Source organism: Equus przewalskii, chromosome 29 (genome assembly GCF_037783145.1).
Source record: "Equus przewalskii isolate Varuska chromosome 29, EquPr2, whole genome shotgun sequence".
Taxonomy (NCBI): Eukaryota; Metazoa; Chordata; class Mammalia; order Perissodactyla; family Equidae; genus Equus; species Equus przewalskii.
In genome coordinates this window covers 6240606-6257362 of record NC_091859.1, presented here as the reverse complement: position 1 = coordinate 6257362, position 16757 = coordinate 6240606, and the positions used below count along the sequence as shown (strand labels likewise).

The following is a 16757-nucleotide window of genomic DNA, read 5'->3' as shown; positions in this document are numbered from 1 at the left end:
GGCCTAGACTCAAATAGACATGAGACCACACACAATTCTTCTGCTTACTAAACAGGGACATAGGCAGCTTCAATGAGATCTAGTTCCTTTGTAGGTTTGCTGTGATGACTAAGTGAAAAACAGAAGCAAAGCGTCTCACACAGCAACAAAAAAATATGGTTGACATTCAATCAATAGATGAATCAAAAAGTGATGCTGATAGTGCTGAATTCTCAGGTCCATCCCTAAAATTTGACATTTCTATGAAATGATTTCACCACACTTTTTGTTATGTTTGAAACATCACTAATACAAATGAAGTGGGCAATATGATTTTTCAAAGTGTAACCAGGAATTTCATGAACTTTTGTCTGTGTCTATCCACACAAGTCAGTTTAACTGAATTCATATTAAAATCAGTAAAATATAAGGGCATAGAAAAAATAGCTTGGGCACATCTACTGATTTTCAAATAATTCATCTCATCCCAGATGAACTTTTCAAATGATTATACTGAGATCAAGGGAACAAGATTCCTCCTATTTCATTTTCTTTTTCTCTCCTTATAAAAGCAATTTTTTATAAAATTAGTTAATCATCACAGGTTTTTAAGTTAAGAATATCACAGTACATATTTAAAATGGCCTCGTATCTTAGTATACTGTTTTCAAACTAGGATTTTAAAAACTGGTCTGTTAAATATTTCACCAATGATTATCATAAGTGGTAATTTTCTAATACATTTCAAGAGAGGGATTGAAAAAGTTGCAGCAATAACTGCTTTTTTTAAAAAAAAAACTAGGTAATTGAAGGTAATAAATACCAAAGTTATGAAAAGATTGTTACAAAATATGTTTTCTAATACCAGGTATGATTGTATTTTGTGTTTACTGGGATACTAGCCTATCACTGGGAAACAATTTATAGCATTTTAAGTTAAAAAATCAGGATAGAGAGCATGCTAGATGTTTAAGAAAGTGGTCGATTCTCAAATATATAGTAGAAAGATTAACTACATTTTGCAGTGGTTATTATATGTACACATAAAGGCCACAAATTTCCCTCAAAAAAAGGGAAAAATTTTATATCTTCTCTCTAAAAAGAAAGAAAACATTTACATGAAGTCTGGATCCAATCCAAAATTCGTTATTTTATTTCAATTTCTATTTGTTCTACTAATGCTGCAAACCAATTTAAATATTGATACTCATGAAAAGAACATTTAACTATTTATTATATAATATAAAGACAATGCAGAAAAGCATTCTTGTATTTTCAACATTTTCTAAATTTCTGAATGGCAGACCAGATAACTCTCATAATTCCAAAAAATATAATTTCCACGTTGCTGCTGTTTTTCTTTATAAATTAAACAATATATTTTAGGAAATATCTTTCTGACCTTACTATGAATGTAGTTTTTAAAAGCTATAAAGATTGAAACCCAAATATATCTCTAAGATAAAATACTAAACAGAAACCATGGTCTTTGGTATTTTGTTAAATCAATCCAGCAAGTCAGTTCCAACGTACTTTAGAGTTCATCAGTCTCATTTCCGTATTGCAGAAACGAATGTAGACTCTGAGTGTTCACTGAATGCTTTTCCCTGGACCACGTAGTGAGAATTAGAATTCCAGTGACCACTGTCCTTTCAACATGACATACTTCCTCTTGAAGCCTCCATGCTATATCAATCACTTCATTTGAACTTTAAATTACCAGTACACAGAGAAACTTCGAGAGACAAACTCAGTTTTAAAAATCATCAAGATATTCTAATAATTCAATATAAATTTCCTAATACTAGTAGTTTATGCTTATTCTTGCAAAGTTTGAGCCCATGCGAAAATAATGAAATCATTGAAGAAACTACAAAGTAGAGATTTTCATCTGGTATTTCTTTAGAGATCAGAGCTATATTTGTAGTAAAGCATTTGTCTTCATTAAGCTATCTTTTTCTAGACATTCCAGAAGAGGAACAGTTTCAAAATGGCAGGGGATCATGTGAATGGACTAACTTAGCAATATTCCACTCCTCTGACTCATAGTGCTAGAATCCTGCAGTATGCCATTTATAAGATTTTATTAAACCTTTAAGAGCATTCCAATATTTTATCTCTTCCCTATTTGGTTAAGAACCTCATCTTCTTATCTTATCTAAATAGATCCTTTAAAAGAGCAGCAATTACAAGCAGTGGCTGAAAGAACTAAAACTTTAAAGGACAGAGTACTGATAAAAGCACAGGATACTTTTACTATCATGAATAGTCTCACTGTCCAGATAACTGTAAACCATAGAAATAGAATAAAGATGCCCGTGAAATCCATAAGGGTAATTATTCTGGAAGCCACAACCCGTGGGGCATGGAATCAGAGAATTAAGAGAAGACTGAAACCTAAATTTCCATCCTCCAGAAATAAAAAAGGATAACAGGCACAAACGTTCCAAAAATCCTCATAGTAGCAAATTTTAAACAACTTGATGTGATAGAAAATGAGGTTGAAGGTTGTGGCTGAAAAACAATTAAGCTACTAGGCTGAGGCAAAGGCAGAGGCTAACAAAGAGAAGGACAGACTGTGAGCCACATTGCCAGATCCTTAGCTGTGCCATATAATCTAATTCTTGGTTTGCAGCTATTTCACATAATCAAATTTCCTAATCCCTCTATGCATTTGTAAAGATTCATTTTTTTTTTTAAAGATTGGCACCTGAGCTAACAACTGTTGCCAATCTTTTTTTTTTCCTGCTTTTTCTACCCAAATCCCCCCAGTACATAGTTTTATATTATTAGTTGTGGGCCCTTCTAGTTGTGGCAAGTGGAACGCTGCCTCAAGGTGGCCTGAGGCTCGGTGCCATGTCCGCACCCAGGATCCGAACCTGCGAAACCCTGGGCCACCGAAGCAGACCAAGAGAACTTAACCACTCGGCCACAGGGCCAGCCTCTGTAAAGATTCTTAAATATAACAGTCTATTTTATTAGCACCACGCTCTAACCAACTGAGCTAACTGGCCTGGTGCCATATGTTCTATTTTAAAATTTTTTAAAAAATTTGTTTTCAAAACAATTTTTGCCCTACATGTTTTACATTTTTGTGTAAGAACCTTGCACTTGTGCCTCTGCATTTCAAATAAATGTTGGGCATTTTTTCTGCTATTTTTAATCTGCTGGGCATTCTGGACATTCTTGGTATTTATAGTTTACTAATTTATTTCCTCATGTAATCTCACCGAAGTTGTGGCATGCAGCATATATTTTGAATCCTGATACCACCCACCTAGAAATTATTCAACAGGTGCCATCCACATTAGTAACTGCATCTTCAGATGAAGTTAAATATAGTGTTGACTAAGCTCCTGCAAAAAAGTTCTGTTTTTCAGGATGAGTTTAGTGTCAAACTTATTAAGGAAATATAACTATGACTTTGAAATTTAGAGTAAATATAAATCAAAATTTCTCAATAATCAAGCTAATAAACTGCTGAAAGGACAAATTCATATTTTTCTCAAATATGTGCTCATTGGTCCATGTTATTTAAAAGAATTATTTTTGAATCTTCTTTATCTATTATGAGATACCAGAGTTGAATTTTTCTTCATATTATAAGGTAACCATCACAGAATCACATGGAAAAGAAGGCATTAGGATTCTCTAATATTCTGAAGTTAACATATTCATTTGAATTCCTTCCATGTCTATTTAATCCACTTTCAAATACTCATATCTTCACACAACCATATCTGCTTGTGACATGACACAAAGGAAAAGCTATACCCATTCTTATCCAACATTAAATCCTCCACACAGAATTCCCATTTCCTCCTTTGCTACTCCCTTTAGGAGGATCATCACCGGTCTCCCTATTCCCTGGGACCCTCCTGTCTCCCTACTGCTTCCTCCTTCTCTGCCTTCTTCCCCTCTTGCAAAACTTCTCCTGACTTTGCCTTCCTCTCAAACTTGTATTTTTCATTCTTTCTTCAACAGGATACTCCTAGAAAGATTTTTCAAGACTCACTGGATATCTGCACCTCTTTGTTACTCCTTAACACACGATCACTCTATAGAAGATGTTTACATAAAGGTCACTAGCGACTATCTAATTTCTAACTACCAGAACTAACTTCCTTGTTCCAGTATACCAGAGAGTTGGCTATGTAGCATTTGACTGCATTTGCCAGATTCTGCTCATCTTACTTTGCCCTATCTCACTGGGTTAGCCTAAGTACTAGTCCAAGCTTGAGCTGCCCCTACGGATTAAGAATCCACATCTGTTGATTGGCACTCTCAATGACGGCCTTACTCTCTCACCCTTTTCTGACTCTACACCTCTGTTCATCACACACATATTGATACTCCCCAGTGTGAGAACCTCAGCTTTCCTCCCTTCTGACTTTACACAGACCTCCTGTGAGATGTCATCCTTATCCATGGCTTCAGCCATTACCTCTGCACTAGGCATACTCTGACCAATTCGTTACTTCTGATCTTCAGAAACACGTCTAATTGCCTGAAGTCACCTCCTACTTGATGTTCCAATGCATACTTGTCAAAATGTAAATCTGTCATCCTCCCCTCTCCATCTTTAGCTTGTTTTCTCCGTCCATAATAAGCTACTTATCTAATGGTAACCACTAACTCATTCAGGCCAAAAAATTGGGGGCCATTTCATACTTCCTATACTCTTCATCTCCCACTTTCAATTGGAGACCAACATGTAGGTATTCTATAATTCCCAGAAAGCATCTATGGTAATCCTTTAACATTTACATGAGATCATGCCACAGTCCAGCTTTAAAAGTCTTCCAAAGGCTCCTCAACCACCATACAAACTCCTTACTTCAGCCCTTCATTATCAGGCTTCCTTTGTCCCCTCCAAACACCTCTTACCATGCTCAAACCACAGTGGCCTTCTATCTGTTTCTGGAGCACACTGAGCTCACTCCCTTCGCACTACTTTTGCCCTTGCCTATGCAACACTGTTGCTATTATGTATTTAAATATTTTCTCCTCTGACCCTCAAGTGTCCCTATAACCTGGTATCTTTTGTGCTCAGTTAATATTGGCTGAATATGAACTACTGGCTGTTATGGGAATTCATCAATGTATTGTAGATTCATAGCACAAGAGAACTTCTATTCTTAGAGGCTTTAAACAATCCAACAAAGGTTATCAAGTTTGAAATTTAAATAAAGACAATCTGTGACTAGGAATAGTAGCAGACCTAGTTTTACCTTCCCTTTTATTTCTTTCTTTTCTTTTTTTTTTTTTTTTGCTGAGGAAGATTAACCCTGAGCTAATATCTGTTGCCAATCTTCCTCTGTTTTTTTGCTTGAGAAAGATTAGCCCTGAGCTAACATCTATGCCAACCTTTCTCCACTTTATGTATGTGTTGCTGCCTCAGCATGGCTGATGAGTGGTGTAGGTCCATTCCCAGGATCCAACCCAGCAAACCCAGGCTGCCGAAATGAAGCACACTGAATTTAACCTCTACACCATGGGGCAGCCCCAGTTTTAGCTTATCTTCTGTTGTTAAACACAAAGAGCAACCAATGTTCATAAAAGATCAGATACACAAAAAAAATCAAAGTAGTCCTATGAGTAAGGACAACACGCACTGTTACTAACGCAGCCCCCCTTAGTTGTTTATGCAATAAAGAAACAGGCCTCATCCTGTTTGGAATACATACAGGAATTCATAAGCCTAGTCATCCTATAATAATGCTCTCTCCTCTACTCTCTTGTCTCAGATAAAATCTGGAACTTTTATTCATTAATAGCATAGCATCAATGCCAATTCTTAAGAACAGAGGCAAAAATAATTCAACCCAAAAAGGTACATTTATGTCTTATGTATTCTTCTGAATCAACATATTGGGAACATGCCAATTTCAGATTCAAAAGTCAACCATATGAGAAAAAATTAGGCTCCAAGTCATCCTTACTCAACATTCAGTGTGATTCCGACTAATACTTTTTGGCTGGAGAAACTACCCTTCTCACAGCACTTGAATTTCTCAGGCTTTGATTTTTCTGATTTTTTTTTTATCAGAACCAGACACATCAACATCACATGCATACTAGATGTCACATGACAATTTGTAGCTAACAAAGAGTAAGGAGTAACAAAAATTAACAGTTGGATACTCCTGAGAATATTTTTACAGATTTGTAGAATCTTTGCTACAGATGTTTCAGATAAATATCTAAGGACTGCTTCTCTATCCATACTTATGAGCTTTGGAGTTTTGGGGTTTTCTTTTCTGTCATGAACTATTAGCTTGGCTGTTTATCAGATTCTCTGTCATCAGAATCAACTTGGAATGACAGCAGAGAAGGTAAGAGTTTTAGTATCCAACACTTCCTTCTGGTTGAAATAATAAAAGCAAAACCAACAGTTCTGGGTTTAGGAAACATAGTATGTGATACTAAGGACTAGAGAGCTTTTTAATACAAAACCCTAAAAATCTTTTAATAGATGTTCATTCATGAATACGCTCTTTTAAAAGTCTGTAGCAATACCATTCTGCATTTACATTTCCAGTTTAGGTAGTAAAGTATGTTCATAATTATATGTCATTATCATATCCTAATTAGGGTTCATTTTACAAATGAGAAAGCTGAGGCTCAGAGAGGTTACGTGTCTTTCCAAACATCACACAGCTTTAATTGTAGCAGGATCTGAAGGTACTGTAATTCCTTTCAGTAGAACTTCAGAGAACAACTGTAATTAATTTCCATAGAGCCTGTTTGTGCCCAGAGTAATTGGATCAAGAAGTTTCTTTAAAACTGAAGTATGTTACAGAGAACCTTTCTTCACAGTGATTTTTTTCCCAGCAGCTACACAAAGTTCATGACATTGTAATAGGTCCTCAGAGTGCTCATTAAACACACACGCACACACACGCACACACACACACACACACACACACACTCCCAGATGTGCTAGTTAATCACTCTTTAAAAATAAATTTCTTTTTATTATTTTGGATTTCAGTTTTCTGACATAAAGTAAAGCAGGTCAGCAGGTCAAAAAAGTTCACAAGTTTTTTCCTTCTTCCAGTCTCTGACAATGAAGAACTCATTAAGTTTATTTAAAATGTCTATTCTATGCTAAAAAGAGTTTTGGAGGAGCCCCATTTTGTGGATTTTGGCTGTCCTTCCTGCTGCTATCTGCTGATGTAACTTCAGTTAAGGCATTTTATGCTTCAGGTTTTCCTATAAAATTAAGTAGTGGCTATTTAATTAAGAAAGGGTGAGTTTTTATTTCAGCAGTTTATCAATCTATTATTATTTTATAAAACTTTAAGCTTTCCCAGTTAGTAAAGACGAGAGAGGGCTGGGGAGAGACAGACCTGTAAATAGACGGCTTTCTGGAAAAGGCTATGAATCACAGCTCACAGTCAGTCACTGCTCAGCAAACTTCCAGCAGCATGCCTTCAGAGCTATTTCCAAAAGTGTTGAAGAGTCCATGTGTTTACATTGGACTTTGTCATGAACAAAGAAAATACTATTTATATATTTTTAAAATGCACATGGCAAGCTCTCTTCTCAAACCAGTTGTTCAGACAAAAAGGCTCCACTTAAAATTGGAAATGGGATTTATTGCTACCAAGGCCAGTCTTAAGCTAAATTATCAGACACCAGAACAAAAAAATGTCAAGGACATGATAAAACACATGGAGATACGTTATTTGAGAGTCATACATGTTCAGCTGTGTTCATGCTATCACTTGTTCATAAATTGCACCCAAAGAAATGCATAGGATGTGATCAAATGGTTTCTTAAACAAGCAAGAAGACATGCAAAGGAAACTTCCAGTCCATTTACAAATGCAGTTATATCTGGAAGTGAAGATAAGCATTGTATTTAGAATAAATATAATTCTTACCATCTGAGATTGACTCCTAGGACATCCATTGATATCTTCAACTTTTTCATTTGCTAAAGCCAAGAAATAAAATAAAAGAGAGAAAAAAAGAACGACATGCTTAAGCAATGAAGTGAAACACAAAAAAAGGAGACTAAGAAAACAAAAACACCAAGCAAAATGCTGCTGCTACATCCACTCTGTCTCCCAGGCCGTGTACAAGAGGACACCCTTGCTAGCAGCCGCCAATTCCATATGCACGAATCAAGCAAAAAAAAAAAAAGAGTGAGTGAGAAGGAAGTTGCTGCTAATTCTTTAGCCTGTGCCAAATGACTGCTGACATGAAACCTTTCACAATTGTCCCTCTGGATCAGGATACAGTTTCAAGGAATCTCAGAGTGTATGAGTTGCTCCAGCTAAGGAAATGCACACATGGGAGACATATGGTTTAATGAAGCATTCATTTCTGACAATTCAGTGTATGTAAAGATACAGTTCTAGCCATTTAAAAGTATGGCCAAACCGCCTTTTTCAAACATTCTCGCACAAACATTTTTAATTAAATCACAGGAGAGCTACATTAATCTCAGAGACACATGGACCAAGTTCATATGCATTCAACATAAATTGTATTTTACCAAACGGGGTGGGGGCAGAGAGTCTCATGGTTTCTCTCAGAGGGCAGCTCTTACCAATGATCTGGATGATTTCAGCTAGCAGTACTCCATCTGCAATGTCTTGTTGCAAATCCTTGATCAGACGCTTGTGGCCCGATTTTGCTAGGTAGTGGTTGGCCCAGTCAGTGTAAATCTGTTGAACAGAGGCAGGGAAGAAGTGAGATGGGATGAGGGAAAAGAGAGACAATAAAAATGCTTCAGACAAATGTTGGATTCAATGGGAAGCTATTCTGGATCACATTCCAGTTTAAGCAGTCATAGCTGAAAGGGAAATAGTTGTAAAATAATTTTTACACAGCTCTTTCTCCCACTTATCTCTTGTTTCAAAGGGGTATGAGTCACTGTCTCTGAAACCAGGGACTAGTCACTTGTGACACAGCAAAACTCCCCTCCCAGATGCCTACTGAGGAAACTCCCGTTTGCAAATCAGTTTGGGTTCTCACTCGTTTTCCCCTGGTTCCATCATGTTGAAAATAATCCTGCCTGTCTTTGTAAAAGGAAACCACCTGGACTGATTTATATAGGAAGCCTACTATAAAAATTTGTGTTTCTCTGAGAAGACTTATTAAATTTGTCATGTGAGATACTGTATGTGACAATATTTTGGCATCATTTTATGAAATAACTGCGAATGCCTTAGATTTTTTATTTGGACTGTCATCTCCTATTTAAGCTCCTTGAAGTGTGTTTATATAGGATAATAGAGGAAGCAAATGCAGTTATTATATATAAATTACAATATAGAATTGGGGAGTTGATTACAAGTCACAAGGTTGGCAATTTGACATAGAGTGGAGGGGACTCTTCAGTAACAGATTATGATATAAAGAAAAGCTGAAACTGTTCAAAAATTTCACAAAAATAAAATGTTGCTAATTTTTCAATGTTATGGGGCACCTGCTAATGTAATGTAGCCCAATTGTAAGGAAATAAATAAGGGTTAAGACTTTTCAATTTCCTGGGTGGCTCATATGGACACATTTGTAAGTTTATTACAAGGCAGACTATGATACGTAATGTAATAGAAGAACGCAAAACTTGAAATGAGAATAGAGGAGGGGAATTGGCTAAGATATATACACATGGAAATGTGTTATGGAAGACTGGAATTAGAACTGGGGACATAAGGGAACCTGAACATAAGGAGTGAGGGAAGGGCCTCCCCCAGAGAAGGTATGAGATACAGAAAGGCAAAGAGGCAGAGGAATCAAGGGCACATGTTAAAGCTGTAATTAAGACAGGATGCCTGGAATTAGACTGGAAAGGCAAGTTGCATCTTACAGTCATGAGCACTGAAGCCCAAGCAAATGGTAAAAAACATTCTTTTTCATTTCTAACAAAACCAATACACATATTTTTGTAAAAATAAAATAAAATAAATCAGAAGTGTAGAAATTAAATTTCAGAAGTGAAAGTCTCCTCACAACTTGCATCTCCCATTTACTTTTGAATAATTTGGTATGAATAGTTCTAGAGTTCTTTTGTTTGCCCACAAACTTCACCACATTACACATACACACACAATAGGATTTTTAACCAAATCTGGTTCACATTTTACATCTCATTCTGCATTTTTCAACTTTTAATGTAACATTTTAATAACATTTGTAAAACCATTTCACATATATTTATCTCACTATTTTTGATGTTATTTTGTACGTAATATTAATCCCGCTATTAAAGGACATTCATTTAAATATGTTTCCACTACATCTGAAGTTATAAGAAGCATCTTTATATATGTATCTTTGCACATTCATATGCTAGTATGTTTACAGGACCAAAACTTAAAAGTGGGCCTGCTAAGTTTTTTAATGGATCCTAGGTACAAACATTCAAAGTACAATATAGAATAAAAAGAGAATGTTTCTTTATTTTAGAAAATATGAAATGGCATCTTAATGCATATGTAGTGGTGATGAAGCTTCCTGAAAGACACAAATAATTGGCAGCATCCAGTTGCATAAGAAAAACATATATGACAACAATATTACATCTCCTTTCTCCATGTCCATGATCTTCTTTATATTCAAGATATTAAAGTGTGAGAAAAATCACTTGCACAACTGTTTTCTGAACTAGAAAAGAAAATACAGGATTTTTAGATAGACTCCTATTTGGTGATCATTTTCTTCAATTAAGATTTTATTCTATTTGTACTATTATGAACTTTTATTTTTATAAGGATTTACATTGTTTAGAATCTAAAACATTGAGCACATCCCCCTCATGTAAGCATCAATCAAAATGTTTGGCCTTCTGGTAGAAATTTCAGGTTGAGCCAGACTTGATCTGAGTTTATCCTCACAGGCAGCAAGTTAGAAGGACCAGTTGATTGACTTTAAAGGCTCCCAAAAAGATGATAAATGTGAGTTCTGGAGTCAGGTAGACCTGGCTTTGAGGCCAGCAGACCACTTACCACCATTGGGACCTTGAACAAGTTACTTATACTTTCTAAACCTCAGATTCCTCATCTGCAAAATAATGATAATAATACTTACGTTATAAGATTGTGTCAGGACTAAAGAAGATAGCACTTGTGAAGTCCCTGTCACAGAGTCAGCCCTGAAGAAATGTCCGCTATTATTATCATCATTGCAGCATCTAGTTTTATTTGCTATGATGGCTTTCCAACAAATATTTCTTAAAGTTAACATTTTGCAGAGGTTAAAAAATTTGAGAGGATTGGCAGTAGAAGACTGAAGAAATTGTATTCCTCACTTCTGACACTACTCACATCTCTGACTCTCCTGCCTTCTAATTCACTGGGCCACAGATCTGTCCATTATCCAAACTCACAGGGATGTATCTAATTTTAAGGCCACAATGTTCTCATCCAGGCCTGTAACGTCTCCATCGTGACACCATCTCCTTCAAACTCCATATTGCATGGATTTTGCTTTAAGAAGGCATTATAGAAAAAATACTTATTTAAATACACATAGAATGGAACGTATTAAAAATGAAGATAAGAATACTTTCATTCTCCAAACGCACGTCAACAGTGCCTTAGACTCTATCCAAATCCCTTCTGGGACCTAGGTGAGAAAACAGATGGGAAGTCAGCTGGTTGGCTTCAAGACCTTGTTGGGAAAGCCTCTGATTTAGCTCATGAAACATTTTTCACTTGGTCCAGGATTTCTTCCAGAGGAATCCTAGGCCTAAGTGCTTTGATTTGTCCGGCATGTCTAACATTGGAAACTTTGCTCAGAGAATAGCTCTGACTTTAATTGCAACCAGTAAAATCAATTCAGACTACAAAAATGAATTTAAAATAAATCTCTATTGAACAAATAAGTCCTATATACTTTATTTTACTTATTCTTTATAATAAACATATGTAAAAGATACTCGAGACCCTTTAAGTAAATCAGTACCTTTTAAAATGATGCTTTCAAAAACAACTTGTAACTATATTTTTTGCATGTTATATATAGATATGCATACTTTTCTGTCTTTTAAAAAATAAAAATAAAAATTTTTAAAACGTGGAAATATGAGGTGTATCTTTAATGAGACAGTCTTCAAGCAAAGGACACACGGTATATAAATGTACTTACAACTCACCAATAAACTTATATAATATTCTGATGAGAGAGGAAACAAACAACCTTGCCAACTGTCATTAGAAACTGTTGTCCAAATAAATACAACAGGACGGTGAAATCATGTCCAGATTTTGGGTCTGAACTCACAGTTGACCTTGATTCATTTCCACAAAAAATAATCACAGTATTTATCCTGTTAGCCTCAGTTGAATGAGCTACAAAATGTGTGGTAATGTATTTTGTAGGATTATGGAATGAATTAAATACAGGCTTTTGAGTGAAGAAGTTGACATAATTAGGAAAAATATCAAATTAAATCATAAATCAATGTTTGGTATTTTCTGCCCCAGAATCATTGAGTATTTTAGTCATCAAGGTTCTGGCCAAAGCTTTAAATATGATTTACTCTAAACATTTGAAGCAGTTTTCCTCAACTGTTTTAACTGCAATATTATGAATATAAATGTCATCTCATGTAATAATTATATTTTATATAATTCAGAAGAAGTAATGAGATTGCATTGACCAAAGGGCTACTTAGAAATTCTAGCACAACAGTATGCACAATAATTCATTTATAGTAATTAAAAAATAATAGAAATCAAAGGTACCATGGCATATTCTATATGTCATATTTATCAGCATGAATTTTAGGGCCTATTAGACAATAACATGTATTCTTTGAGGAAAATTCTATATCATTTTGGAATTTCTGCTCTGGCACTTAATATCCATGTGGACATTCATTGAACATTTATTTTCTCTCAGTGCCAGAATTTTCCCATCTGTAAAACGGCAATAATCATATTAATTTACTAATGGGATTATTATGAGTATTGAATGAATTTATACTTCTGGAATATGGCTTTTCACTTAATAAATATTTGCTAAATGTTAAATATTATTACTAGTTCTGTTTTAATATGAAATATGTTTATATTAATTAGCATTTTGAAACATTATTCATTATCAAATCCTTAAATCTTAGTTATCCACCCAAATGTAGTAAACCTAATTAATTAAGGAAAACTATTGCAAGCTGTAATGATCTCTTAGCACAGTCTTTTGCTATCATAATATTTCTTTTACAGTGTTCACTTTTCATCATAAAATAATAGAGTAAAATAGAATGCAATATATAAAACACTATATAGCTTTTGTACAGTGGATCTGTCACAGTAAAAAAAATCAGAAGATCCACTTAGATTCTCATGGAGTCCAAAATTTTTGTTTATGATGATTTTTTTTTTACTACTGACAACATAACACACTGCCTTTGTGTATCACAGCAAGCTGCCCCTGAACTTTTTAACCACTATTTATTTTAGTATTTGATGCGTGTATTATATTATAAGTAACCTAACAGCTATATGAAAATGATTATGACTTTTTGTTATTGCATACATTACACTGAGCTGTTTCAATGAGATACAATACTTTATTTTTATTTATTTATTTTAAAGATTGGCCCTGAGCTAACATCTGCTGCCAAACTTTTTCTTCTTCTTCTTCTCCCCAAAGCCCCCCGAGTACATAGTTGTATATTCCAGTTGTGAGTGCCTCTGGTTGTGTTATGTGGGACACCGCCTCAGCGTGGCCTGATAAGCGGCGCTAGGTCCGCGCCCAGGATCTGAACCCGCAAAGCCCTGGACCGCCAAAGCAGAGCACGTGTACTTGACCACTCAGACATGGGGCCGGCCCCTACAATACTTTATTTTTAATAAGTTCTACATGATCAAAGAAATGTAGAGAATTAACAGGAGAAAGACAGACTCTTCATTCAAGATAAGAGTCTTATCTTTGATAGAAAGACACTAATTTATAACCTGGTTAGAAGATATTATGAATGTAGTCAGATGATTTTTAAATATTAGCTGATCTGGTTTTAACCCTGCACTTATTTATACACATTAGTTTTTCCCTAATATATAAGCAGTAGCAATACATTCTGATAAACACTGGTCTCTGGTATATTCAAACTACTGTCTTTGAGAAGTCAAATAGGTTCTTCCCACCCATAGCAGACAGAAATTGTGTTGAAAACCAAGGATTTCAATGGCAATAACTGAGCTTCTACATTTTAGAAAGCACCAAAGGACTAAGCACGTACAAGGTAAACATAAATGGTAGATTAGGGAAGAGTGATCAACGATGAAAGTATTTTTCCCACAAAGAGAAAAACTAGTACTGGGAAGAGAATTGGAAGGAAGGGAAGGTCCTGAGCAGAGACCTAACAGCCCACCTCTCTGGGCTGAGTTTTATAGTAGCATTTAGACCTGAGAAGGGATTCACAAAGCACAAGACCTACCACAACAATATAGGAAAGCATCCATGTTTTTCCAATTCCCTGAGAACCATATGGAATTATCTAAGAGAAAGTCAGTGATTCTAAAGAGCACTTGAAATCAGGACAGCAAGGCTGCACGGACCTGACACAGAAAAAAGTACAAAAAGCAAAATAGATATGAGGACAGGTTATAATATATCCTATCTGACAGGCATCATAAATTTCAGCACTCACCAGAGAGGAGTGCTGGTGGGCACCAATGGCCATAAACAGGAAGTGCCATGATAGCAAGTAACCATGCTCGCTAACCCTCCCCAGCCTATCACTTTAGGGAGACAAGATGCACAAGCGAAGGGGAAGAATCTGGAACTGAGCAGGCCTTTTACTCACAGACAGAACTATAAACCAGAAGTGACTGAATATCTTGAATTTAGAGAAACAAATTTTCTCTTACTGTAGAGAAATAGAGATTTGAGAGGTAAACTTACATATATTTTCTTTTTTAAAAGCTGTAATTTTGTATACATTGGTTTTATGACTCAAAATTCCATGAATGGTAGGCAATGTTGGATAAAGAAGGTTGAAAAAATACAGTATAGAATTAAGACATGAAACATGCTATTTTTAGTCAGTTTGAAATTCGATCACAAACTGGATCTTCAGTTACTGTCACAAAACTGACATGACCAAGAGATCCATGGAGTCCAATCTCATGACTGTGGCAGACCTGCTAGAAATCTCAATGCTGAGGTCCAGGTGGTACTTTAGTTATGCATCCTCATAACAACATTTCAGTCAACTGTGGACTGTACACACTATGATGCTCCCGTAAGATTAGAACCAACTAGCCTAGGTGTGTATTAGGCTATAATATCTAGGTTTTTGTAAGTACTGTGAGGAAGGAAGAAATTTTCCTCTACCCTTCTAGGTTCTTCTGGTGGGTCTAAGAATTAAATTGACATGAGACAAACTAACAAGAGAAACACAAACAAAAGTTTAATCACATGTATACATGGGAGAAACCCAGGAAAACAAAGTAACTTGCCAAAATGCCCGGAAGCCTTCACCTTAAATACCAACCTCATCTAAAGGCAAAAGAAGATGTTGGCAGTGGGGAGAGTCAGAGAATTCAAAGGGAAGGAAGGCAATTCAAAGGTAGGTGAAAAGGCGCAAACATTTGGAAAACAAGTGTTTTTTTGGCCACAGAAACAGAACAACACAACAGAGGGAGCCCATCAAACAGGTATTTCTAGGTTCCTCCCTGTCTGCCACCTAGTGCATGTGATGCTAAGGTGATAGCTCGCTTCCTGAGACAGATTTTTTTTTATCTGAATTCTTTTAGGCAACTAAGGGGGAGGTAACAAGAAAAACTGAGTCTTTTACTTCTTAAAAATAATCAGCCTAAAATAACCCTCACGTTAAAGAGACACATTTTGGAGTGGCAAATTTTGTTCCCCTTCAGTACACTTTATGATGTTTTCATGACGACATTGCCTAACAACACATTTCTCAGAATGCATCCCTGTCGTTAAGCACATGACTATATCATGAATTAAACCCATTGAAAACTTCTGGTAACATTGATATTATTCCAATATATGTAATAGATTTACCAAGTAAATGTTTCAACCCAGCTAGTTTCTTTCTCAGTTTTTACATCAAGGAAATTGCTGTTTATGAAGTTTTTAAAAAATTTCAAGTTTTAAGGTTAATTTAAAAGTGAATATTAATGAGTCAACAACCCCAGAAAACCAGTAGGCAGTCTAGGAAGGGAGGCAAATTCTGAAGTAAATGTAAAAGGAACTCTGATAATTTCCTTTTACTTTTTTCTTTATTTCTCACATCCAATCTCTGACCCAGTTCTGTTAATTTTATCTCTTTAATACCTCTTGACCCTTCCACTACATGACTGCTATAATTACCCTGGTTCAGCTTCCTCATCTCTCACCCAAATTGCTTTCACAGTCCTAGAAACAGACTCTGAGTGTAGGTAGGCTAAACTTAAAACTCTTTTACACACTATAGCTAGTGATTGCTTTAAAACACAAATCTGATTGAGTAATTTACCTTCTTACCTAAAAACCATATAACTCCCACTTAACTTCAGAAAAATGTCTCCTGGAGATCTCGTCAAGATGGCGGTGTAAGGAGAATATGAACTCACCTCCTCCCACGAACACAACCAGGTTACAACTATTTTTGGAAAAATTACCCTGATTAAAAACTGAAAACTAGATAAAAAGAACCCCCACAACAAGGGACAGTCCTGACAAAGGCAGGAGAGGCAGAAATTGCTTCTGGAGAGGAAAAAGGCCACCTTCGGGAGCAGTGGAGCTTCTCAGCTGGCCAGGCGGGAGCCACCCTGAGGTACACAGCCCTCCCTGTAGGAGAGAGGTCC

The 16757-nt window shown here is 35.8% G+C and overlaps 1 protein-coding gene across 20 annotated transcripts in view; it reads right to left on the bottom strand.

Annotated features, from left to right (window-relative positions):
* NAV3 (neuron navigator 3) overlaps positions 1–16757 on the bottom strand; it is a 791518-nt gene that overhangs the window by 244492 nt on the left and 530269 nt on the right. For 17 of the 20 annotated variants that reach the window (XM_070600533.1, XM_070600535.1, XM_070600532.1 and 14 more), the window contains 2 exons: positions 8540–8657; positions 7869–7921 (listed from right to left, as the gene is read on the bottom strand). In XM_070600533.1, the coding sequence (XP_070456634.1) occupies positions 7869–7921; positions 8540–8657 (171 nt within the window). The remainder of the gene's footprint in view (positions 1–7868; positions 7922–8539; positions 8658–16757) is intronic. The other 3 variants (XM_070600545.1, XM_070600548.1, XM_070600543.1) reach the window with 1 other exon arrangement.